This window comes from Balaenoptera acutorostrata, chromosome 16 (assembly GCF_949987535.1).
Source record: "Balaenoptera acutorostrata chromosome 16, mBalAcu1.1, whole genome shotgun sequence".
Lineage (NCBI taxonomy): Eukaryota > Metazoa > Chordata > Mammalia > Artiodactyla > Balaenopteridae > Balaenoptera > Balaenoptera acutorostrata.
The window spans coordinates 65802355-65828692 of record NC_080079.1 but is presented as its reverse complement, the minus strand read 5'-3'; the positions used below and the strand labels follow the sequence as shown (position 1 = coordinate 65828692).

General features: G+C 43.2%; 2 protein-coding genes and 1 pseudogene across 5 annotated transcripts in view; 1 reads left to right on the top strand and 2 right to left on the bottom strand.

The window, feature by feature from the left end:
• SLC25A16 (solute carrier family 25 member 16) overlaps window positions 1-7530 on the bottom strand; it is a 34472-nt gene extending 26942 nt beyond the window's left edge. For both annotated transcript variants that reach the window (XM_028162972.2, XM_028162971.2), the window contains exons 1-2: window positions 7288-7530; window positions 1466-1558 (exon numbers count right to left, since the gene is read on the bottom strand). In XM_028162972.2, the coding sequence (XP_028018773.1) occupies window positions 1466-1558; window positions 7288-7408 (214 nt within the window). In that variant the 5' untranslated portion in view covers window positions 7409-7530. The remainder of the gene's footprint in view (window positions 1-1465; window positions 1559-7287) is intronic.
• A 5223-nt stretch (window positions 7531-12753) lies between these two features.
• On the bottom strand, window positions 12754-26010 carry LOC103018622 (collagen alpha-1(XVII) chain-like; annotated as a pseudogene).
• TET1 (tet methylcytosine dioxygenase 1) overlaps window positions 25244-26338 on the top strand; it is a 137529-nt gene continuing 136434 nt past the window's right edge. For 2 of the 3 annotated variants that reach the window (XM_057531225.1, XM_057531222.1), the window contains exon 1: window positions 25244-25456. The gene's annotated coding sequence lies outside the window, so the exon portion shown is untranslated. Of the gene's footprint in view, window positions 25618-26338 lie in introns of all 3 variants that reach the window. The other variant, XM_057531223.1, reaches the window with a different exon arrangement.

Sequence of the window (26338 nt, the reverse complement as noted above, 5' to 3'; positions counted from 1 at the left end):
TTCCTTTCCAGTTTTATATAATCTCTCAATAAGTTCAAAGGTCTGATTCTTTCTATACATGAGCAGTACACTGTGAAGATATAGAATTCATTTCTGGACACTAAGATATTAGCAAAATTTTTCTTTCAATTTAAAGAATAGACTTACTTTGTATTAAAAATATTGACAGGAAAATGAGACAATAAATATAAAATCACATTTTAAAAACTCAATTGTTAAAATAATTGATTCTTATTCACTCTGTTAAATATCTTTCTTAAAAATGATGCATAGATCATGCAGAGCACACATCATTCCCATTACTGAAGCATGAAACTGTAAAGCAATGGAGTGGTATGAGTTAGTTGCCCTGACCTAACTTCTTTCTTGGTCTCTATCCACATTAAATTTTTTCTTCTAAATCTTTTTCCCTCTAATTGAAAATTTAATATATGTTCAACATGTATTACAAATTAGCTTAGAGGAAAAAAAATACCTATAATCTCACCACTGAAAATTAACCACTTAATGTTCATATTTCTCCTTCTAGCCTTTTGTCTAAACACGTTTACTTAGATAAAATGCAATATGATTAAACCATTTGCAATATTTTTTCATTTAACTAATATATTATGAACATTCTTCCTAGTCAATTAATATTCTTTTACAATTTTTTATGATTGCAAAATAGTCTATAATATGGACTTATTTATTTAAGTAATACTTATTATTTAACTTAACCAATTCCCTATTATTAAACATTTTGGTTGGCTCTTTTTTTTTTTTTAACCAACATAAATAATGCTTTGATTCTTGTATATACATATTTGAGCACATTTCTGATTACTTCCTTGAAACAACCTCCTAGAACTAGAATTGCAAGGCCAAAGAATATGTATCTTTTCAAGACTTTTGATGCATATTACCAAAATGCCCTCCAAAAAGGCTATAAAAAATCCTTACTCCCACCAATGATATATTAGAGTGTCCATGTTAATTATAATAGCTGATTTTTATGTTTACAAGGAACAACTAAGGGCTCGATATTTTTTTAACAATGCAAGTTTATCCATATATACTAATTGCATTGGATTCTGCTTGCCCTAAGATATCTACAACACATGCTTAAGTGTTTAAAGGAATAAACCTTATCTCTATCACTAGTTGGATTTTTTTTTTTAAATCAAGCTGAGCTATTATGTGTGTCTGTTAAGGATGTGATTTGTTAATCTCAATAAACAAATATGTAGTACTTACTTCAATGATTCAAAGATTTTAGAGTACATTAGTACCCTAAAATGATAAACATATATAACCACTATTGCAAATGAAACGATTAAAATGGATAAGAGATACATCCCTCGTAAAATCTGCCCCCAAACTTGAACTCCTTTTTGTGTCCTCTTTCCACTATAATTCACAACTAGAAACGAAGACAGCAGATGGATAACATTTTCATTTTTCTCTTTAGCATCCATTAACTCACCCAAGTGTTTGTAATGGTGATTGTGAGCTTGTAATAAAACCTTCACTCGATCCAAAGGAGCAACTGTTGTTTTGGCACAGCATCCAGCAATACCTAAAAAATTTGAAAAGATCAGGAAGAAATTCCATACCATTTCTTTCCAGATGGAAATCATTATTTAGAGGCTAGCACACCCTCTAATCTCTAATTTGATCTCCATGGGTAGAACTGCCCAGTAGCAGGGATATGTAGATGATGGGCCCCCATTCTCTACAATGTAATTATTGAGCACGTCAGACTTAATAAGTTTGAAGAGTGTAAATCTGCCCCCTAATTCCTGATGAACACTGCAGTCTTGCTAAATGTGGTTATGGAGACAGACACTTGGAGGGATTTACCCACCTATAAGCCTCTGTTTGAAATAACATCTTCTTCTTCTGGATGACTTCTCATTGAAATAATCAAATTTCACCCGTAAAATTCAGTCATTCATTTATCCACTCAGCAATTATGTATTTGGTCCCTACCACATGCCACTGTGCAGACATGTGGATGACAGTAAAGTGCATACATGGGCTTTAGCATAAATCAGAACCCAGGTGAGCCCTAATAGCTTGGTATGCTTCTAAGGTGACAATATATAAAGATTTTTTGCTACAGACTGTCTGTGTCCCCCCAAAATTCATATGTTGAAAACTAATTCCTAGTGATGATATTTAGAGGTGGGAGGTGGTATTAGAGGAGGTGATTAGGACCCTCATGAATGGAATTAATGCCCTTATAAAAGAGGCCCCAGAGGGACTTCCCTGGAGGTCCAGTGGTTAAGGCTCTGTACTTCCACTGCAGGGGGGCACGGGTTCGATCCCTGGTCGGGGAACTAGGATTCCGCAGGCCGTGCGGTGCGGCCAAAAAAAAAAAAAAAAGAGGCCCCAGAGAGATCCCTGGCCCCTTCCACCATGTAGAAACACCAGCTACGAGGAAGCAGGTCCTCCCCAGATATTTGCTGGCACCATGACCTTGGACTTCCCAGTTTCCAGAACTATGAGAAAGAAGTTTGTTGTTTATAAGTCATCTAGATTACAGTATTTTTGTTATAGTAGCCTGAACCATCTAAGACACTTTTGTAAAGTACCTTACATGTAGTAAGCACTCAACCAAATGAGTTGTTACTATTATAAAAAGGTGGACAAAAAAGTCCTTGGTGTCTTTTTTATGGTTATGTTAAGCTCTTCATCATTGCATGTTTGTTAAGGAAGGTACAAGAGGACTGGGGTATTGTGAGTCTCTTTACTACTGCATCCCCAGAGAACAGTTCAGGGCCTGGCACCTAACAGGTACTCAATACCTGTTTATTGAATGAATGAAGAGTCTTACTTTACAAACTTTTAAAAATATAAGACAAAATCACTCAAAATCCACACACATTTACTTAATAGCTCAGCATGTAACTGATGCTAAAATGCATATTCTGAAATACCCAAAAATAAAATGCCTATTTATACTCAAATATTAAATCCACATATAAGTTTCTATATCAAGCTTCTCTTATCTGAACTAATGGAAATAACAGTCATGGCCACTCAAAACTGAGGATAAGCTAAAAATAATTTTCACTCGGGTACATTTGGTTTCAGAATAGTTTTTTATATTATTATCTTCCCATTCATTATGAAATAACCATATAAAAATTATTTAGAATCTGTTGAATAAGTAGGTTCCTTTAATAATATCTTTACTTGCTTATCACATCACTTTATAGCTCAATTAATCATCACAAAAGTCCCCTGAGTAAGGTCAAGTAGCCTTTATCTTCATTTTGAACAGCTGAACTTAAGATATTTGCCAAAGAGGACTTCTCTGGTGGCACAGTGGTTAAGAATCCGCCTTCCAATGCAGGAGACACGGGTTCAAGCCCTGGTCCGGGAAGATCCTGCATGCTGCGGAGCAACGAAGCCCATGCGCCACAACTACTGAGCCTGCGCTCTAGAGCCCACAAGCCACAACTACTGAACCTGTATGCCGCAACTACTGAAGCCCGTACGCCTAGAGCCAGTGCTCCGCAACAAGAGAAGCCACGGCAATGAGAAGACTGTGCACCACAACGAAGAGTAGCCCCCGCTCACCACAACTCGAGAAAGCCCGCATGCAGCAATGAAGACCCAATGCAGCCAAAAATAAATAAATTAATTAATTTTTTTTAAGAAAAGATATTTGCCAAAGACCACTGCTAATTACCAATAAAAAACACATATGGTTTCCTTTGTACTAGGTACTAGGCTAAGAGATTCAACTGCAGGCACTGTGCCAAGGCTTTTACAGGTACTTTCTCATTTAATCATTACAATTACATTCTGAGGTAGGTACTCGTATTTTCCCATTTAAAGGATGGGGAAACTGAGGCAAAGGGAGGTTAAGTAACTTGCCCAATGGTATTTTCTCATATCACTTGGACCAGGAGTGCCTATAATGGTTATAAAAATCTGTGTGCAACTTTTTATACTCATTTTATCCAAATAACAAAAAACTAGAAAACAAAGCAAATTTTCACAATAGATGAAACTGGTAAATCCATACAATGCAATACTACTACTCAGTAACAAAAAGGAGCACATTACTGATACATACACATGGATGCAACTTAAATGCATTTTGCTAAGTGAAGGAAGCCAGACTCAGAAAACTACATATTGTATGATTACATTTATATAACATTCTGGGAAAGGCAAGACTACAGAGACAGAAAACAGATCAGTGGCTGCCAGGGGTTGGAGATGAGAGGAAAGGCATGAGTACAAAGGAAAGTGGAAATAATTGGGGGTTATGGAACTATTCTATATCTTGACTGTGGTGGTCATTACAAAACACATTTGTCAAAACTCATTCAACTGTACACACGAAAAAGGGTGAACTTTACTGTATATAAATTATACTTTAATTAACCTGATGTTTAAAAAAACTATAAAAACAAACAAAAATATTGTGCAAGGTTCTAAAACGTACACAGCTTAATCAAGATTCCATTGCAGAGTTTCCTATACTTGCTGTCTCCAATTTCTTTCTTCCTCTTAATAGATTTTGTGTAGTAAAGTGTAAGATACATAGAGAAAAGTGCACAAATCACAAGTATGCCACTTAATGAATTACAGTTAAGGTGAATACACCCACATAAAGACCACTCAGCTGGTAAATTCATTACCAGCCTCCCAGAAGTCCCTCTCCTCAAATCACTATTTGCTCCTTCTCAGAGACAACCAATCAGCCTTCTGAGTTCTAACAACATGGATTTAGTTTTGGCTGTTTTTGAACTTTATACAAATAAAATCACACAGTATACACTATATCTGGCTTCTTCTGTTCATCATTATGCTTGTGAGATTCATACACATTGTTGATGTCACGGGAATTTACTCATTTTCAGTGCTGCACAGTATTTCACTGTATGATTATACCATATTTTGTTGGACATTCTTTTTTTTAAAAAAATTATTAATTTATTTATTTTTGGCTGCATTGGGTCTTAGTTGCAGCACATAGGCTCTTCGTTGCAGTGTGCAGGCTTCTCTCTAGTTGTGGCCAGAGCATGTGGGCTCTGTAGTTGCATCACGCGGGCTCTCTAGTTGTGGCGCACGGGCTCAGTAGTTGTGGAGCACGGGCTTAGTTACCCCACAGGTGGGATCCTAGTTCCCCGACCAGGGACTGAACCTGTGTCCCCTGCACTGGAAGGCGGATTCTTAACCACTGGATCACCAGAGAAGTCCCTTGTTATACATTCTAACATTGATGGACATTTGGGTTGATTCTGCTTTGGGGATATTATGAATATCACAGATAAGAGCAGAAATAGATGGGAACATATGTATATGTATAACTGATTCACTTTGTTATAAAGCAGAAACTAACACACCATTGTAAAGCAATTATACTCCAATAAAGATGTTAAAAAAAAAAAAAGCAGAAATAGATATGTTGGGTATATACCTAGGAGTGGAACTGCTGGATCATACAACTGTTAGATCAACTGCAGGTATACAAATGTTCAGCTTCATAACTACCCAGCCAGTTCTCCAAAGAGGTTGTACCAATTTGCATTACCTGGTTGCTAACCTTGCCTACACATTACCAAGACTCTACTCCAATGTCTAGTCAACATCACAAAATGTAACGTGTCCAAAACTGAATTCCTGATCTCCCCCAACAACCATCATGAACGTTGTCCCAACTACAGGCTTCCCATTTCAGTCAATGACAACTTCATCCTTTCAGCTGCTCAAACCAAAATAAGTCCCCCTTGACTTCTCTTCTTTACCCATATCTAATCTGTCAGAAAATCATTTATTCTATCTATATCCAGATTATCACAATTTTTCACCACCTCCCCTGCTATTAACCTGATCCAAGCTACCATCATCTATCATCTGAATTACTGCAATAACCACCAAACTAGTCTCCCTGCTTCCATATTTACATCCCTGCAGTTATTCTCCACAGAACAGCCCAAGTAATCCTTTGGAAACATGTCATATCATGTCACTTCTCTACTAAAGACCTGCAATGGCTCCCTACTTCACTCCAAGTAAAAGTTAGAATCTTTACAGTGGTTTACAAGACCCTTCATTTCCTGCCCCCTTTAACTTGCTAATCTCCTTCCCCCATCAGCACCACCTGGCTCCAGCCACATAGGTCTCACAGCTGTTCTTTGAACCGATAAGGTCCTCCCTGACTTTGAAGACTGCTTTAGCTTTTCTCCCCACCTGGAAGGCTCCTTCTTAGACATCAACTTGCTAAACTCCCTCACTTTTTCAAGTTTGCTCAAGTGTGATCCTCCCAATGAGACTTATCACGAATTATCCTATTTAATACTGTACCCACGTAGCCTCTCCATTTCCTTGCCCCATTCTCCTTTTTCCTTCTTCCCATTCCATTCGTCATGTTCTAATATACTATATAACTTATTTTTTCATTTTGCTTATTGCCTTTCTCACAACAAGTCCCCAACCAATGTAAACTCTAGGATCTTTGTTTTATTCCCTAATGTACACTGAGCATGTAGCAGACACTCAAATATTCCTTGTATAAATAAATGAATGTCCTTTTTATCAGCAGAACAAAATAATTCTTAATACTATTGCAGCGTACAGATATCTTTCTACAAGTCCTCATAATGTGGAATTTTTAAAATTCCCAGCCTTTACAAATAATTAAGTGATGACAACCCAGACAGTCAACTAAGAGAGGGTAGAGACTGAAACACCTCTATATAGGAAAGCAGAAATTTCTGAGAGACAATATGAAACTTCTGGCCCGACAGTCACCCCAATAGTAGGGCTGCACCAGCTACCTGTCAAGTACCTGTGCCACAGTTTTCTAGAATCACCGGAACCAGTTTTGGTTGTAGACAAGTTTTGCACAATTTCCCCGTCATCCTTAAAAAGCTGACCTCCAATGTTTATTTTCTTTTAAGCAAACAGCAAAATCCAATTCTACTCTCGGTCGTGCACAGTCTTTTTAAAAGAAAGGAGTGCCCAGCATGTTGCACTGAAACCCTGACGTCCTTTAAGGGACTCCCCTCTTTTTCCTGCTCTCCAACCCTGAAGAACTGGTGCCTGGTTCAGCCTTTCCAAGGCTCCAGCCGCTCCTCGACAGCGTGAGGCCCTTCCTCCCCAGGATCCTGCTGTCATTAGTCAAGGGATTCTTAGAGGTTACAGCGGGTCCGGGCAAACACCTGGCAGGGCGTTGGAGCAGCCAGAGTCCAAGAATGTCATCGCGGCCGCATACACCCGACCTGCCCCGGATCCCGCCCCGGCCACTCCGTGCGCGGCCAGGTGCTCCCGGCGGAAACCCACCTCCGGCCAGGAAGGAGCGCAGCCAGTAGAAATCTCTGCGGGCAGCTGGCCCTCCGGCTCCTGCCGCCTGCGGCATCGCGGGAGGTGGCTCGGCCGCTGCCAGGGCCGCCGCCGCCGCCATCAGGACCAGGGCCGCGTCGGGAGCTTCGGTCGCCAATTTACAACCCAAGGGCCCTCGCCATGGCCAGAGCAGGCGGTGACAGGGCACCGACCGCCGCACGGCGGGACGGAACACCACGGGCGGCGCGGCGCTGGCTGATGGCGTAGGCCAGGGGCGGGGCCTGGGTCAAGGCCCGAAGCGGGAGTCGCCGGGGCTGGACGCCTCCCCTATCTCCCCAGCCTCGCCCCACATCTCTACTTCTGGCCTCGCTGTGCAGGCGTCTTCTGTTACAGGCGGAAGAAGGGAAGCATGGCCAGCGAGAAGGTCCTTCCAAAACCCACCACCTCAGAAATCTCTCCCCCGTCCATCAACCCATATTGATCATCGATCGACATGTAACCGTCCATCGGGCTGCCTTCTGACCTCCCCAAAATGAACCCTTTCCAGAACCAACCTTTGGTTCCTCACTCTTTCCAGGAACTTCTGAAATTACACTGTCTCCCACCTGATCAGCTCTGCCTTCTCAGATCTTCTCGCTGAACCTCACATTCTGCCTCCCTAACCCCCCCCCCCCCAACTAAGCTTCTATTCCACCCCCAACCCCTCTGCCAAAGAAATAATTGCTAAAGCAAGTTCTTCTTTCTTTGGGGCCCTATGAATTACACAAATACTTCTGCCTTGCCAGGACTTTCTGAATCTGTGCTTTGTGCTTAGCTCTCAAATTCCACCGCTTTACTCCCCACCAACTCCTAAACTCTCAGGAACCTCCCAGTTTCTTCTCCCTGACCCCGCTGTATTACAAGACTATTTTTTTCAAACCACCCCTTACCCAGCACTATTCTCTTACTGTGCGTCCCTCATCACCTCCAGCTTGAGCAAAATTCATTCCTATTCTTTGTGACCAAAGTTGTTCTGAACTTTTATCTTCTTTTTCAGAAATTACCTATTATAATTTTCGTTAATACTTACTCCAGTCTTCCCTATTATTGACACTGGTCCCCACTTTCTCCTTCTATGGATATGCCTCTGCAAGGTGTTTCTAGCTGACATTTATCATTAATGATGAGTCCAGATTTCAAATTTATTTTTTCCCATGTTCCCAATATTCAATTTCTACCAGAAAATACAGACCCATATAATAATATCATTATTAATAATTTGCATGTCTAATGTGAAGAATTGAAAGCTCCCAAAAGTGGGGATGGTTGCACAACATTGTGAATGTAATTAATACTACTGAATTGTACACTTAAAAATGGTTAAAAGAATAATTTTATTTTTTATTATTATTTTTTTTTGGCCGTGCGGCTTGCGGAGTGACTGGGGATTGAACCTGTGCCCCCTATAGTGGAAGTGCAGAGTCGTAACCACTGGATTGCCAGGTAATCCCTGAAGTATGTTTTATTACAATAAAAAAGTACAAGAACAACCTCCCTAAGGTTTTTTGTTTGTTTGTTTATTTATTTTTGGCTGAGTTGGGTCTTTTTTGCTGTGCACGGGCTTTCTCTAGTTGTGGCGAGCAGAGGCTACTCTTTGCTGTGGTGCACAGGCTTCTTGTTGCAGAGCTCAGGCTCTAGGCGCGCGGGCTTCAGTAGTTGTGGCTCACAGGCTCTAGAGCTCAGGCTCATAATTGTGGCACACGGGCTTAGTTGCTCCGCGGCATGTGGGATCTTTCCAGACCAGGGCTCGAACCTGTGTCCCCTGCATTGGCAGGCGGATTCTTAACCACTGCGCCACCAGGGAAGTCCCCAGGTTTTTTTTATGTAACAAAAAAAAGAGAAAGGTCTATGCTTTCATATTACATAACTAGCAAAGCTGTCCCAGCTCCTAGTGCTAATGTGTATTTTTCCCCTATCCTGTAAGCTGTACTGGTATCTCTTCTAATCCATTTCTGTTTCAAATGAGATGCACCTTACAGATTTAATTTATCACGTAATGGCCCTCAACTCCAAAACTCAATCCAGACCTAGGATGGAAAGTTTATATACATGATAACCGACAAGTCTAGTGACTTAAACATCCAATTATTTCTTCTCTACTCAGCTGGTTACAACTAAACTACTCAACCTACAGATGTTATTACACTCACTCTCAGAGATCTTACCCAACCTCAGAGTTTTAAATACCATTTATATGTAGTCATTGGGATGACTCCTAATCTCCAGCCCTTCCCACCCACTCTCCAAATCTATTGATCCATATTTCCCACATCTCCACCTGTATATCTAACTGGCATCTATTTATCATATCCAAAACAAAGTTCCTCATCTTCTTTCCCAAACATACTACTCCTGCAACCTTTCCTCATTTCATTAAATCACAACTCCAACCTCAGTCCATAAACCTTGAGTAATTTCCTAATTAATCTCCCTGCTTTCTCTTGCTTCCTACTTTCGTTCCTAATATGGCAGCCAAAGCAATTCTTTAAAACCTAAAACAAATCTTGTCACACCTTATCCCAAACCCTTCAATGGCTTCCCATATCACTTGGGGGAATTCTTAAAATGGTCTATTGGTTTCCTGTTATATCTCTGGCCTCAACTCCTAGAACTTCCTTCAGTCACACTGGCTTCTTTGTTCCTCATAAATACCTGGCATGATTCCCTCAGGGCCTCTGCACATGCTGTTCTTTCCACCTGTACTACTTTTCCCCTAGATATTCCATGTAACTTCTTCTTTCTATATCCTTCTTCAGGTTTTCCACAAATGTAAGCTTCTCAAGGAGGCCTTTTCTGGCTGTAATATTTAAAATTACTACCCACTCCACCCTCACCCCTACCCAAACTCACTATCTCTTTTCTCTCCTTTTCTCTCCTATAAGCATTTACCAGTGCTTATAATATATATTAAATGTTTTTATTATTAGTTTCCCCCCACTAGAATGTAAGCTCCATGAAGGTAGGAATTATCTGTTTTGTTCATTTGATATGTCACTTGACTCCGAATAGATGATATACAATGGTGGCTCTACTTAAAGACCAAGCCTTTCTATGTCTATCTTTCACTGCTAGAATAGATAGCAACTAGTGGCCAGAGGCTAAAGAAATGGAGAAAAATGAATCCCTTCCCTCAATGAATGTACTATTTCATGGAATGAATGTGAACCTAATAGTAAAATAAATAACATACACAAATAAAAAGTAGGGATGCAGAAGAAAGACAGACCATGTTTGTCAGAGATCATGAGGGAAGGAGGTAATTGAACAGGCTTTTGACACAGGCAAGCATGGGCCAGGGCAAACACACATACATGTATACACATGCATGCACAGGTGCACATACACACAAACACACACACACACACACACACACACACACACAAATAAGGAAACTCAGCTTGGTCAAAGAACAAAGAATTGTCCAGTTTGCCTGTCTTAAGATTCTTGACCCCCTCTCCTTGACTCCCCAACACTTGTATGGCAGACCACTGACCAATAACATTAGAGAAATAGGTCAAGGTTATATCATGAACAGTTTCAATCTTGGGCTAAAGAGTTTAGACTTACTTTAGTGGCTAATAAGAAACTGGTGACAGCTATGTTTTGGAAGAATTAATCAGGGAGAGATGAATACAATAATTGGGAAGACAGTCACTGACAGATCTGACAGTAAAGAAGCCAGTTAGGAAGCTTTTGCAATAATCCAGGCAAGAGAGTTGGTGAGAGCATGAAAACATAATCAGAAAGAAAATGGATGGAGGAGATAGCACCTTCTGGGCTTGCTAAGGAATTAAATATGGAAGGCAAGGAATAGGATAAGTCAAAACTGATGCAAAGTTTTTTGCTAAGGTGGTTAAAAGACTTGATGGACCATTAACAGAAGAGGGAAAACAGAAAGAGGGACTGGTTTGGGACTTCCCTGGTGGTGCAGTGGTTGAGAATCTGCCTGCAAATGAAGGGAACACGGGTTCGAGCCCTGGTCCAGGAAGATCCCACATGCCACGGAGCAACTAAGCCCGTGAGCCACAACTACTGAAGCCTGTGCGCCTAGAGCCTGAGCTCTGCAACAAGAGAAGCCACCGCAATGAGGAGCCTGCGCACCGCCACGAAGAGTAGGCCCCGCTCGCCGCAACCAGAGAAAGCCCACGCGCAGCAACGAAGACCCAATGCAGGCATAAATAAATAAATAAATTTTTTTAAAAAGTCTTCATTGAATTTGTTACAATACTTCTTCTGTTTTTTGTTGTTCTTTTTTTTATATAAATTTATTTATTTATTTATTTTGGCTGCGTTGCGTCTTTGTTTCTGCGCGCAGGCTTTCTCTGGTTGCGGCGAGCAGGGGCTACTCTTCGTGGCGGTGCGCAGGCTTCCCTTATTGCAGAGCACGGGCTCTAGGCACGCGGGCTTCAGTAGTTGCTGCTCACAGGCTCTAGAGCGCAGGCTCAGTAGTTGTGGCGCACGGGCTTGGTTGCTCCGCGGCATGTGGGATCTTGCCGGACGAGGGCTCGGACCCGTGTCCCCTGCATTGACAGGCGGATTCTTAACCACTGCGCCACCAGGGAAGCCCCTGCTTCTGTTTTATGTTTTGGTTTTTTGACCATGAGGCATGTGGGATCTTAGCTCTCTGACCAGGGATTGAACCCGCACCCCCTGCAGTGGAAGGCGAAGTCTTAACCACGGGACCACCAGGGATGTCCCAGGCAGTTTTTTTTAAAATATGGGCAATACATGAATACCAGAAAGACTGGATATAGCAATAACTACCTAAAAAGCCTTCTTTGGGGACTTCCCTGGCAATCCAGTGGTTAAGACTCCACACTCCTAATGCAGAGGGCACAGGTTCTTTCCCTGGTAGGGGAACTAAGATCCCACATGCCGTAGGGCGCGGCTTAAATAAATAAATAAATAAATAAATGTAAAAAGCCTTCTTTGAAAGTTTCACCCAACCCCACACATACCCTGACATTTCATGAAACAGGAGTAAATCAATGTGCCTTTTATTATTATTGTTGTTGTTGTTGTTGTTCGTGGTAGAAAAGTTTTTTTTTTTTTAATTTTTATTTATTTATTTATGGCTGCGTTGGGTCTTCCTTTCTGTGCGAGGGCTTTCTCCAGTTGCGGCGAGCGAGGGCCACCCTTCATCACGGTGCGTGGGCCTGTCACTATCGCGACCTCTCTTGTTGTGGAGCACAGGCTCCAGATGCACAGGCTCAGTAGTTGTGGCTCACGGGCTCAGCTGCTCTGCAGCATGTGGGATCTTCCCGGACCAGGGCTCGAACCCGCGTCCCCTGCATTGGCAGACAGATTCTCAACCACTGCGCCACCAGGGAAGTCCAGAAAAGTCTTTTATTATATTAGTCAGGCCCCACCTGGCCTGGCCTAGACCTGGGCGCAGGAGTAGCTGACAAGAGCCCGTCCCCCTCCCTACTATTCCAGCTTCTCTTTGTCCTGCTTCTGCTCCTCCTCCAGCACCAGGGTTCGTTCTTGCTCTTTCACCCGCTGGACACCCCAGTAGGTGACAAACAGGATGGCCAGTGTGGTCTGGGGGAACCCTGTGAGTAGCAGGCACTGGGCGACCAGCTCTGTGAACTCAAGGCTGCTCAGGCTTACAAGGTTGTACATGATGATGGCCCAGAAGTTCATGGCCCCAAAGATGGTTGAGACACTGCGGGACATCTGCTCCCACAGAGAGGCCTCAATTTGCACTAGGGACCCCCACTCTGCCAGTTTCGGTACCCAGAGCTCAAAGTTGAGGCCAAAGCAGTTAAGACATGACCACAGGTAGGCATTATCACAAGGTCCAAGCCACAGAGTGGTGATGGCAAATGTGGCCACATTGGCCCCCAACTCTGGAATTACCGCAGAGTGCTCCCCACCGATGTGGTCATACATGTACATGCAAAGCCAGTTGTTGATGCCACTGTCAAAGTGCGATTCCACGAAGACATAGAGCTGTGATGCACTTGGGAGGCTGGGGAGGGTCCAAGTGGTTGCAACAGTGTTGACGATGCTGAAGAAGATGGCCGCCTTCACCCACTCATATACCAGGTTTGAGTAGGCTAGGCCAGCCGGGGACAGGGGGTCGTCCCTGCCTGGGGGGCATTACACCTCCCCCCAACCCCCACTCTGACCTGGGCCTCCCAAAATCAAGGGGAGGCTCCATTTTAATAAACATTGTCATGGACCTTAGCTATCTTTATTTTATTTATTTATTTATTTATTTATTTATTTATTTATTTATTTTTGGCCACACTGTGCGGCTTGCAGGATCTTAGTTTCCCGACCAGGGATCTAGCCCGTGCCCCCTGTAATGGAAGCCCAGAGTCCTAACCACTGGACCACCAGGGAATTTCCTTAGCTATCTTTAAGTTAGGCTAGGTAGTCTCTTTTAGACCACAGATCATTAACGTTTATTTACTTATATTTACCAGGAATAAGCATCATATATCACAGATGCCTTATAATTTAAATAATTTTGGAGTCATATATAATTTATCCGATATATAACACATGATCTTTGCTCCTTTAGTAGCATTTGTACACTCTTTTATATGGTTTGATTTTTTTTTTTTTTTTTTTTTGGCGGAGCTGCACAGCTTGTGGGACCTCAGTTCCCCAACCAGGGATTGAACCTGGGCCACGGCAGTGAAAGCCTGGAATCCTAACCAGTAGGCCACGAGGGAACTCCCTGATTTTTTTTAAAAGCATACTTTGGTTATGTTTTGACCTTAGGTAATTAGATCTTAAGAAATTGCATAAGATAAAGATGATTCTTATTATTTTTGACTCTAGAAATAATATTAGATATGCTTAAGTTGTGCCGTCAGCTTTCCATGGCTAGTGTACAGTTGAAAAAGTTTGTGAACATGAGGTAAAGTTTAATCAGGAAAGCAGGGATTTTAGGAAACAGCTTCAGGTTTCTTTTTTATTACGGCATTAGTAATCTGGTATTCAAAAAATGAAAAGTGACATTTTTTAATCAAATCTTTTTCTACAGTCCTCCAAAGCTGTACATCAAATTTCTAACAGAGTATAGTGAAAAAGAACAGAAACATTGAATGTCTGCTTCTCTACTTAGTAGGTAAGTGATCTTTTTTTCTAAATTTTATTTATTTTTTGGCTGCCTTGGATCTGCGTTGCTGTGCATGGGCTTTCTCTAGTTGCAGTGAGCGGGGGCTACTCTTCATTGTGGTGCACCGGCTTCTCATTGAGGTGGCTTCGCTTGTTGCGGAGCACGGGCTCTAGGTGCGTGGGCTTCAGTAGTTGCAGCACACGGGCTCAGTAGTTGAGGCTCACGGGCTCTAGAGTGCAGGCTCAGCAGTTGTGGCGCACCATGGGCTTAGTTGCTCCGCAGCATGTGGGATCTTCCCAGACCAGGGCTTGAACCCGTGTCCCCTGCATTGGCAGGCAGATTCTTAAACACTGCTCCACCAGGGAGGTCCTGTAAGTGATCTTAAAGACAATAAATACCTGATATTCAGTTTCTAACCTGTAAAAATATGGGTGATCCCCCAGATATGATATGGATATCAAATAAAATCATTTAGACAAAGGACCTACCACAGTGCACAGCACATAATATGTGCTATATTCCTTTCACTTCCTTAGTATGTGCACCCCTAGACCTGCAGAACAGATCATTATTCTTTCAATCCATACATATTTACTGTCCACCTACTGTGCGCCAGGTGTTATGTTAGATGGTCAAGCTATGAAAATAAGATAAAATTCCTACAAAGACTTTTGTAAGAGAGCAAGCAGTTACAAAAAAGTAAGTATAATTTGTCAGTATCTGTCCAGTATTAGGGGTATGCATAGAGTACTATAAGGAGCAAAGAGGGAAGAGACCAGTTCTCTTCGGGTGGGGTTGTGGGGGGAAATTAAGAAGACCTAGAGAGTTGAGCTGAGCCTTGAAAAATGAGTAAGAGTTTTCTGAATATTTCAGAAGAGGAACTACATCATCTCAGTGTAGTTACAATTAGATATAGCAATGAACTGGAAATTATTTAGAGAACTGATCTAATTTATTTTTGTTGTGGTTCATCACGTATTTCTTGTACAGGTGCTAGGCATCAAATATACAATAGTAAATAAAAACTTGGTTCCTGCACTTCAGGGAGCTTATATTCTAGTGGGAAAGAGATCTTAATCAAGTAACCACAGAAATTTATGTAAAATTTAAACTGGAATAAGTACTTTGGGGAACTAAGTTCCCACATGCTGCACAGTGTGGCCAAAAAAAAAAAAAAGACCATAAAACAGGGATTGACCTAAACCAGTTTAGAGAAGCCTTCCTTAAGGAAATGATGCTTGAACCCAAAGGTGAAGAATGACTAGGGCTTAACTGAGGAAAGGAAAAAGAAAAAGCTTTCCAGAAAAAAGAAACAGAGCTTATGGTGGAAGAGTTTGGTGTCTTCAAGGGTCTGATCACAACTTCAAATACATTACCATGCTATGTCCTTCCAGGCTTCAGGCAGGTCACTCACATTGACAAATGTATAAGACAATAGAGGGAGCTGCTAGACTGAAGAACTGTAAAGTGCTTGCTTTGCCTAAAATGAAACTTTTCTGCAAATGAAATTTACTGGTTTACAAGAGTGGAATTATTGGTTTGTAATTACAGAAGAAAGCCACTGAGGCTGGAGTGAGAAGAACTAGGATGTTTATCATATAAGATGAGATAGAGAAATAGGTCAAGTCTTACAGCCACTGGCAGCCTTGTAGCCCCTGTAGGATTCTTGACATTATCCTAAAGCAATATGAAGCCAGTATTAAGCTGTGGCTGACATGGTGAGGTGTGTATTTCAAAATGATCATTCTGGGGCTTCCCTGGTGGCGCAGTGGTTAGGAGTCCACCTGCTAATGCAGGGGACACGGGTTCGAGCCCTGGTCTGGGAAGATCCCACATTAAAAAAAAAAAAAAAAATGATCATCCTGCTCATGGCTTGGACAATGGAATAAAGACAAAAGTGGACGTGAGCACACTATTGCAAGATGTGGCAATTGGTCTAGAGTACAGGCCATGGGAGTGGAGGGAAGAAGGTGGATTTGAGACACACTGAAGTGATTAAATGGACAGAACTTGGTGATGGATTCAATTAGGGGGTGAGGAAAGGGAGATAAAGATAATTCCTAGGTTCCTGGTTTACATGACTGGATGGGGAATTCCCTGGCAGTCCAGTGGTTAGGACTCCGTGCTTCCACTGCAGGGGGCATGGGTTCGATCCCTGGTCAGGAAACTAAGATCCCACAAGCCACGTGGCGCGGCCAAAAAGAAACCCACAAAAAACACGACTGGGTGGACTCACTGAGGCAGGAATCACTGGAAGAGGATCAGTTTGTTGTTGCTTTAGGGCAAAGAGGAAGGACAGGGGAGAGGATGAGTTGCTTGGTTGGGACACACTGAGTATGCGGAGGCCTCAGAGACATCCAAGAGGAAATATTAAAGAGTAGAATATATAAGGAGCAGCCGGGCTGAAGATATAATATTAGTAAGTCAAGCCTAAAGAGAGAGAGTGAGAACCTAGAACTCAGCCTTGAGTAACTGCAACACCTAATGGCCAGTTGGAGAATGATGAGGCGGTAAAGGAGATAGAGGGGTAGCTAGAGATGTGTGTGGGTGAGGGGGTGGGGGGGTGGGATAGAAGCCAATGGAAAGGAGTGTTTTAAGAATAATGTAGGGGCTTCCCTGGTGGCGCAGTGGTTGAGAATCTGCCTGCCAATGCAGGGGACACGGGTTCGAGCCCTGGTCTGGGAAGATCCCACATGCCACGGAGCAACTGGGCCCGTGAGCCACAATTACTGAGCCTGCGCGTCTGGAGCCTGTGCTCCGCAACAAGAGAGGCCACGATAGTGAGAGGCCCACGCACCGCGATGAAGAGTGGTCCCCACTTGCCACAACTAGAGAAAGCCCTCGCACAGAAACGAAGACCCAACACAGTCATAAATTAATTAATTAATTAATTAATTAAAAAAAAAGAATAATGTAGTATTGGAAACGTTGAGTTTAAGATGTCTATGAAGGATCTAAGCTGAAATATTCTGGGAATTCCCTGGCTGTCCAGTGGTTAGGACTCCGCACTTCCACTGCAAGGGGCACGGGTTCAACCCCTGGTCAGGGAACTAAACTCCTGCAGGCGCGTCCAAAAAAAAAGAAACGTCTGGAGCAATGGGATTCAGTCTAGAGAGGTAAATTTGGAAGTTTGGGGCATTTACGTTACAACTTAAAGCCATGTTTACTTAGAAAGCATAGTATAATGTGTAAAGACATTACTCAATCAACGGTAGCAATTGTTATTCACACACTTGAACAATAATAACACTGTTGGATTTACTTATTGTTTTTCTCTGAGAAGATAAAAACACTTTGGAGATATTATCCAATTGCTTCTGTCAGTCAGTATTTGACCTGTCAGCAATATTTATTGAGGGTATTATAGTACTAGGTCCTATAAAAAGATAAGACACAAAAGAAATAGAAGATATGAGTCTTACCCTTAAGCTTTCACATAGTTGGGGGAACAAAATGTTGACATATGCAATACTAATGAGCAGAGTCAAAATTACATAATCAGTGAGTACAAATTAATAAAGTTCAACACTATTCTTCATGAATGCTGAGGAGAGGTGATAAGTCAGAGGTTATCTGTGTTTGGTGGGGTTGTTTAAGAACAATTTCCTGGAGGAACTGAGTTGTCAGTGGATTTTAAATAATAGAATTCTACAGATGATGAAGGCCTTAGAAACCTTTAAGACAATGATAACTATTTTTGAAATGCCTCTTATATATAAGAGGAGGGAATGGGAAAGGGACCCACAGAGTCCCAGCTTTGTGTGAGCCTGTAGTAGGTGCTTTCCATTTTCTGTCAGGTTTAAGGTATTGTGACACTGTGAAGTTTATCAAGAAATTAGCCTCATTTGTGCAAATATATAGAATTACATAATCGCAGTCACAGAGTTTAAAAAGAACCTCTGAGAGGCATTTATTTATTTATTTTTAAAATTTTTGGCTGCGTTGGGTCTTCGTTGCTGCGCATGGGCTTTCTCTAGTTGTGGCGAGCAGAGGCTACTCTTCATTGTGGCATGCAGGCTCAGTAGCTGTGGCGCACGGGCTTCGTTGCTCCGCGGCATGTGGGATCTTCCAGAACCAGGGCTCGAACCCGTGTCCCCTGCATTGGCAGGTGGATTCTCACCAACTGTGCCACCAGGGAAATCCTCTGAGAGGCATTTAACAAAGTTTCTTGAGCTATTGGGTATCTGCTTTGTGCTAAGTCCTGAGCTAGCACTGGGAATATAAAAAAAGGAAGATAAGTCCTTTGAGAGACATACGGTTTGGTAACTGGAGTGGAGTGTGTCAGAAGTGCTATGACAGAGGTCTGGGGCTGCTGCAGAAGCAGTGTGGAGAGAGCTATGAAGCTCCTAATTCCGCCTGGGTTATTACATGAGGCTTCACAGACAAGGAGTTTTGTGAGCTGGGTTTTGAGGGATGAAGATAAGTTTGCCACGTTGGCAAGAATGAGAATAATATAGAGGAAGGAGAGGATGGAACCGGAGGGAGAAGGACATTCCAGGCAGACCTGTATCTGTCCCAACTTTTTCATCCCCTCTATTCACAGAGCTGGAGAAAGTATGTTTGTTAGAACAGACTCACCAGATAATCAAGACAGCTTTAAATGAATTCTCAGAGGGGAGGAAGAAAACATTCAGGAATAATTCAGTCAGTTGTTTTTAATGTGCCTACTATGTAGAGGTCACGATGTATGAGGCAACGAGAAGGAAGAATCAGCGGAGCAGGTCCCAGAATGTCTCAGGTGAAAAATGCAAAAAAAGAGGTCAGGAACACAGCACAGTTCTTCAGGGGTTAGAGATAATGGGCTGCAGTTACAGAGCAAAACCTTCCGGGCTGGGGACTTCCCTGGCGGTCCAGTGGTTAAGACTCCGTGCTTCCAATGCAGGGGGCGCAAGTTGGATCCCTGGTCGGGACATTAAGATCCCACATGCCACAGGGTGAGGCCAAAAAGTTAAAACAAAACAAAACCAAAAAAAAACCCCATTCATTCATGGCTGGAGAGTCAGCTTTGGAAGTCTTCGGCTGGACCAGGAGTCTCGAAGTGTTTGCAGTGCCAAGAGAGGGCTGAAGAAGGAAGCATCCAGAGAAAGAAGATGGTGAAGGCATTTTGGTTGGACTTATAGGAGGAGAACCAGGATGGCCTATAGGTGTCACAGAATTCCAGGACTGAGGAATTTCAAAATGTAGGGGGAAAAAAAGAGAATGAAGCTGTGTTGTGAATGTAATGTCAGGAGAGTAGGTCAGTGGACTCAGAAATAAACAGATGTTATAAGAACAAGAAACAGCAAGAAACAGAATTTGTCATGGAGGGAAATAGGGCTAAAGGTAGATGGGAGAGCAAGGTCAAGCAAAGGCATGACCTGGGCATGATAAACATGGACAACCCCTAGACAGCAGAGAAGAAGGTGCTAATGAAGAAGAGACTGAAGATGCTAGAAGGAAGGGCTCATTAATGTAGTAAAAACTGCTTAAATAAAGTAGCATGGAGGGACTTCCCTGGTAGTCCAGTGGTTAAAACTCTGCACTCTCAATGCAAGGGGCCCTGGTTCGATCACTTGTTGGGGAACCAAGATCCCACCTACCACAACTAAGCCTGCATGCCACAACTACTAAGCCCGGGCACTGCAACTAGAGAAGCCCGCACATTGCAATGAAGACCCAGCACAGCCTAAAAAAAAAAAAAAAAAAAGTAGCATGGAGACTAAGCTAAAGGTCACAAGATAATGGACAGCCCCATAACAGGGAAGAAACTTCAGGTAAGGAAGGAAATTGTGCTGTTGAGCAAGGGAGGGAAAAGTTAATAAGAAATCTATTGTGATCATCTTGTAATGTATAGAAATACTGTGCACCAGGAACTAACATAGTGTTGTAGGTCAATTACACTTCAAAAACAAACAAACAAACTCATAGAAAAGGAGATCAGATTTGTGGTTACCAGAAGTGGGGAGTGGGGGGAGGGGGGAGGGGGAATTGGGTGAAGGTGGTCAAAATGTACAAACTTCCAGTTATAAGATAAATAAGTACTGGAGATATAATGTACAACATGATAAATATAACACTGCTGTACATCAAATATAAAAGTTGTTAGGAGAGTATATCTTGAGAGTTTTCAGCACAAGGAAAAAATATTGTTTTTTCTTTTATTTTGTATCTATATGAGATAAAGGTTCACTAAACTTATTGTGGTCATCATTTCATGATGTATGTAAATCAAATCATTATGCTGTACACCTTAAACTTACACAGTGCTGTATGTCATTTATATTTCAATAAAACTGAAGAAGAAAAAAAGAAACCTATTTCTTGAGGGCCTTTTTTTTTTTTTTGGCTGCAGCACTTGGCATGTGAGATCTTAGTTTCTTAGTTTCTTATTTCCCTGACCCCTGCAGTGGAAGGGCAGAGTCTTAGCCAGTGGACTGCCAGGAAAGTCCCTTGAGGGCCTCTCTTGACAGCCTGGGCTATGGGCAGCTTTGGAGGTGAGGCATAGGAAGGCTTAGAACAGGTCCCATGGCAGGAGGATACTCAAAATCTTCCAAAATAGGGATTGCTGAGGAGAAATAAAGACCTCAGGCAGATTTAGGTCTTAAGATTTCAAAGCTGGCTAAGGCTCCCACAGAATTCTGCCGCTTGCAAGCAGCAGAGAACATGAATGATGGGGATATAGAAGTCAAGTCAGGGCGCTTCCAGGTTGAGTTTGGGAGAGGTTAAGTGGACAAATGAATTAGTGGGTTGGAAAGCTTACCATTAAAGTTGCTGGACAAGGTATAAATGGAGAAAATGGCCTATCTTGTCATAGAAAGTTTGGAAGGAGTTTTCACCAAAACCATACTTGATCACACTCAAGTTCTTTTTTTTTTTTTTTTTTTTATTCCCTGAACTCCTGTGGCATTTCCTGATGATTTCTCATAATTTAGCAATTTATGTACTCTCTTATATTGTTTACTGTAATGTATATTCATTTATTTATTCATTTATTTATTCGTTTATTTATTCGTTTATTTATTCGTTTATTTATTCGTTTATTTATTCATTTATTTATTCATTTATGGCTGTGTTGGGTCTTCGTTTCTGTGCGAGGGCCCTCTCCAGTTGCGGCAAGCGGGGGCCACTCTTCATCGCGGTGCGCGGGCCTCTCACTATCGCGGCCTCTCTTGTTGTGGAGCACAGGCTCCAGACGCGCAGGCTCAGTAATTGTGGCTCACGGGCCCAGTTGCTCCGCGGCATGTGGGATCCTCCCAGACCAGGGCTCGAACCCGTGTCCCCTGCATTGGCAGGCAGATTCTCAACCACTGCGCCACCAGGGAAGCCCCACACTCAAGTTCTTGATTTGATATACGGTCCTTTTGGAAGCTGACTATATTATAAAAGATCCTGTTTCATTATCATAACTAGACTATATCTTCATGCTCTACAGTTACTATGAAGGTATGCTAATTTTTCCAATTCCTTCCAAAGCCAATTCTGGCAATCCCAATTTTTTTTTCTCCCTCACAGTATCAATTTGATTTCCTCTTCCACCTACTCTACTGAGGTGTCTTTTGGTTTGTACCTACCATGTATTGTATGTATCCTGTGTATTCTTGACAATCTTTGGATTCAATTTAGAAGCTTGAGTGAGAAAAAGACCTTAAGTCTGTGTCTGCCAGTAAACTGACCAGTAAATACCAATTCCTGCAAACCTGCTCCGTGCAAATTCTCTGAGAATTCCCTTGGGTCTTTTCTACTTTAAGTTTTCCTTGCTCTCTTGGACTCCTAGCAGAATTGACTGCGTTGTATCTTTTTCAATGCTGAGCTATTATTGCAGGTTTATCTTGCCCAGCCTCCCCTGCTCTTCCAGGACCTTGTAGATTGTAGTGTCCCAGATCACCAAGAGACTATTAATGTTTTCCTACCTACTATTATATTATTTATCTATCCCTGCTGTCTTTATAGAGGATCATAAGTTTGCCTTTCTTATTTGTTTGTACCATTTATACTACTAGGAATGTGTAAGAGTTCCTCATCAACACTTAGTATTGCCAATTTAAGAAATTTTTCCAATGGAATAAAAAAGTTTTTTTTTTGTCAGTGGAGATTATATTCCTTAGGAAAGAAACCGTGTGTGTGTGTGTGTTTGTGTGTGTGTGTGTGTGTGTTTGAGGGGAGTATATATTTTTCCCTAGGACACTGCCTAAGGTAATTAGTAAGCAGGGCAGCTAAGATGAAAGTACAGTTATGTATTTAGGAAGCTATATAAGCACAGTTCCAATACTCACCTTAAGTGTATTTTCACATCTCTTTCCTAGAGAGGTGTTTGGAAATAAGACAGGAATTCTTGTTTTGTTATTAAGAAAGAATAGATAAGGATAGTGGGAAATTGCTTAAACATGTATTCTTTGATATTGAGGACTGGAAAGAATTGCATTTTCTTTTTTTCTCCTTGGGTAGACACCTCATGTTATTGTTTAGCTTCCCATGACTTGTTCAACCTTTTAGTTTCTGTTATAATTATCAGACCCCTTTTCTAACAGGTTCAGATGGACATGACGTTGCTAGGTGCTATGTTTAAGTCTCAGATGCCAAGGTGGCTTTCAATGTCATCTACATGCTGATGATTTCCAAATTTGTTTTTCCAAGCTAAACTTCTTTTCCAAACTAAAAATTGTCTCAGACTTGGTCAGTGGGAGTTATCTTTTTTTTTTTTTTTTTATGGGCACTTACAGTTTCCAATTTTTTTTACCACTGTGAAATACAGTGAAATTGTTGTGTTGCCACAGACACAAACCTACCTTCAGGGCCTTTGCACTTGCTCCTTCCTAAGCATAAAATCTTCCCCGGTTTCCTTCCTTAATCTCTTTCAGATCTATTCCATGAGCTGTTCGTTGTATTTAAAATTGCAGCCTTCCCTAGCACTCCCTGTCCCCTTCTCTGCTTTTCTTCCCCTCCCTCTGACCATCACCATCTGACACACTATATGTATTCTGCTTTCTAGCCTTTTTAATTCTCCTGGCCCCGTTCTGTGATTGAATGCAAGCACCACAAGAGCAGAGGTTTCATTTTGCTCACTGCTGTTTCCCCAAAGTATGGAACTGTGCCTGGCACATGGTATGGACTCAACTAATATTTATGGAATGAAGAGAATAAGCATTGCCATGGTCATTTTTTTTTTAAATTTATTTTATTTATTTCTGGCTGTGCCTGGTCTTAGTTGCGGCACATGGGATCCTCATTGAGGCATGTGGGATCTTTCATTGTGGCGCACAGGCTTCTCTCCAGTTGTGGTGTGCAGGTTTTCTCTTCTCTAGTTGTGGCACGCAGGCTCCAGGGCACGTGGGCTCTATAGTTTGCGGCATGCGGGCTCTATAGTTTGTGTCATACGGGCTCTCTAGTTGAGGCCCACGAGCTTAGTGGCGTGAGGGTTTACTTGCCCCAGGGCATGTGGGATCTTAGTTCCTTGACCAGGGATCGCACCCGCGTCCCCTGCATTGTAAGGCGGATTCTTTACCACTGGACCACCAGGGAAGTCCCACCATGGTCATTTTTCTACATCTTCGTGTGATTTTCCCATTTCAATACTTTTTTAAGTTAATCATTTCAATTAATTGACAAAAGCCAGGATATTGCTATTACATGATAGTCTCTCCTTTTGTTCTTTAAGAAAATCAAGTTTTGAGTCAAACTCTGACAAGATATTAGCAATTAGCCTTTTGGAAACATTGACTGAGAAGGGTCCCTTTTTTCAGATAAGATTTATTTTAAACACCACATTTCAAAAAAAAAAAAAAAACCACATTTCTTTCTCCAATCAATGTATTTATCTGACTGTAGCACTGAAAACACTGTAGTGCAGCCATTAGTTTGTTCTGCTTGCAAACCCAGAATGTGTTCCTCCTGGGTAAGAAGCAAATTGCATTTAACTCTGTAGGCCTAGCTTCTAACTCAATAATAAGTTTGAATGAATCGATCAGTGAGAAAGGTTGAAAGTTTAGGAATCTTTCTCAAAAGAACAATCTGGTTATGCTTATTAATGCAGGTATAACAAAGAATAAAAATTATGTGCAGAATGGGGGTAGAATGGTGTGGAAGGCAATGATAGAAGGAGTCTTTCCCTTCCATTGAAGTTTGACCTGGGAGGAATGATCTTTCCATGAACAGCATTTTCCTTACCACTGTGACTCCATTGAAGATCTGGATTCCCAGATCTGTTTAATAACTGACTGCTGGAAGAAGCAACAGCCATCAAACACTTAGGGAGAAATTCAGATGCCCCAGTCAGTCTTAATTTTGGCATAATGCTACTGGTTATTCCTCCTAATGATAAAAACTTACTTCTTCCTGTGCCTTCATTTCTTCATCCATAAAGTGAATACCGCCAAAGTACGGGGGCAAATAACTAACAAAAATGTTATGACGACCTTTGCAGACATCAAGCTCTGAGTCAAGGGAACACAACCCTCCTCTGGCTTCTCTCTAAGGTGTTGAGGGCAGTTTTCCATTGCTCGCGACGCAGATATGCCTCAATGGTGTCATCTCTGACCTGGCGTCCCATTAATGTACCTATAAACATTCAATTGAGAGACCCTAAAACTTTTCTCTCAGCCCGAGAGTCCCTCGGAGAAAAGATAATGACAAGAAAACGTTGACAACGCTCTCCCTCTTCAATACTCTCCTTTGACCTCAAAAAAAAAAAAAAAAAAAAAATGTCAAGAGAGAGGAGGGCCAAGGGGAGGGGTAAGGGTCGAGAGAGGAGTCCAGCTCCAGTTTGGGGAAATCCAGCTCGCGTTTTGCCGCTCGCTCAGTAGTGCAGGGTCCAGGGAAGGCAGAGCCCCAGCTTCGCTCCCTGAGGTCTGTCCTGGGGAGACAGTGCTGCTCCGGGGGGCTGACCTGGCGGGGAGTGGCAGCGCAGTCCGCTCCCGCGCCGCTTTGTGCGCGCAGCCGCTGGGCCCTCAGCTCCCGGGTCTGCCCCCCGGGACGCCCCCCTGCCCCGCCCCAGTCATGCAACTCTACCTGCCTTTCCGCTGTGGACCTTTGGGAAGCAGTCGCCCACCCCGGGGGCTCGGGCCCTGACCCTGCCAGGAGCCGGTAGGTGTTCGCCCGGGGCGCGCCCGCGCCCCTCGCGCCCGCCGGGGCCCCGGGCTCCGAAGTTGTGGGGACGAGCGCAAGTTGGAAAGTTCGCCCGAGGGCTGGTGCAGGCTTGGAGCCAGGGGGACGCGCGCAGCCCTCGGAGCCTGAGGGGGCCAGTGGTGAGTTGGGGTTGGGGCAGAGGGCAGGGGTCCGGGGAGCCACACGCGGAGGCCGGAAGGCGTTGCGAGGGACAGTGCACCGCTGAGGCTGGACGTGGGCCGGGGCTCGGCGTCCGCGGGGCCGCCGGGGCCGCGGGGGTGGGCCCGCTCCCCGCGGCGACCCCCCCACCCAGGGCTGCTTGGGGCGCTTTTGTTGCGGGTGGTAAACAATGCCCCCCGGCCGGAGGACGCGGCTGCGGCGCCGGGTGGGGAGAGCTGGAGCGCCTCGAGGTAGGACCCCGGGCTCCGCTGGAGACCGGACTGGGGGGGAGGGCAAGTGCGGCCTGGGGTGGGGGGGATGCCTGACTGGGCCGGCGATTGATGCGCCTCGGGCTGAGGAGAGGGAAGAGTCATAGGGCAAGTTGCGGGTAGGGAACCCTGGCTGTCCCACGCTCAAGCGTACCCCCGAACAAGTTTTCTCCTTCCCCTAGGCTGATATAGGGGGCCGGTTCCCTGAGAAAACATTTGGCACTTGCCTCCTTGAGCTTTCCCGGGAGGGGGCTTCAGGGACGTAGCTTTTGGGGTGGAGGTAGTAGGAGAGTCTTGCCAGAGGCTGACCTGGAGTTACGCTGATCCGGGAAGAAGGGAGTGGAGTAATAGAACAGTGTTCTGTCAAAATGGCCTTCTAAAAACTCTTAGGAGCGCCACTCGGTCGCCGAACGCGCTGGCTTGCCGTCGCATC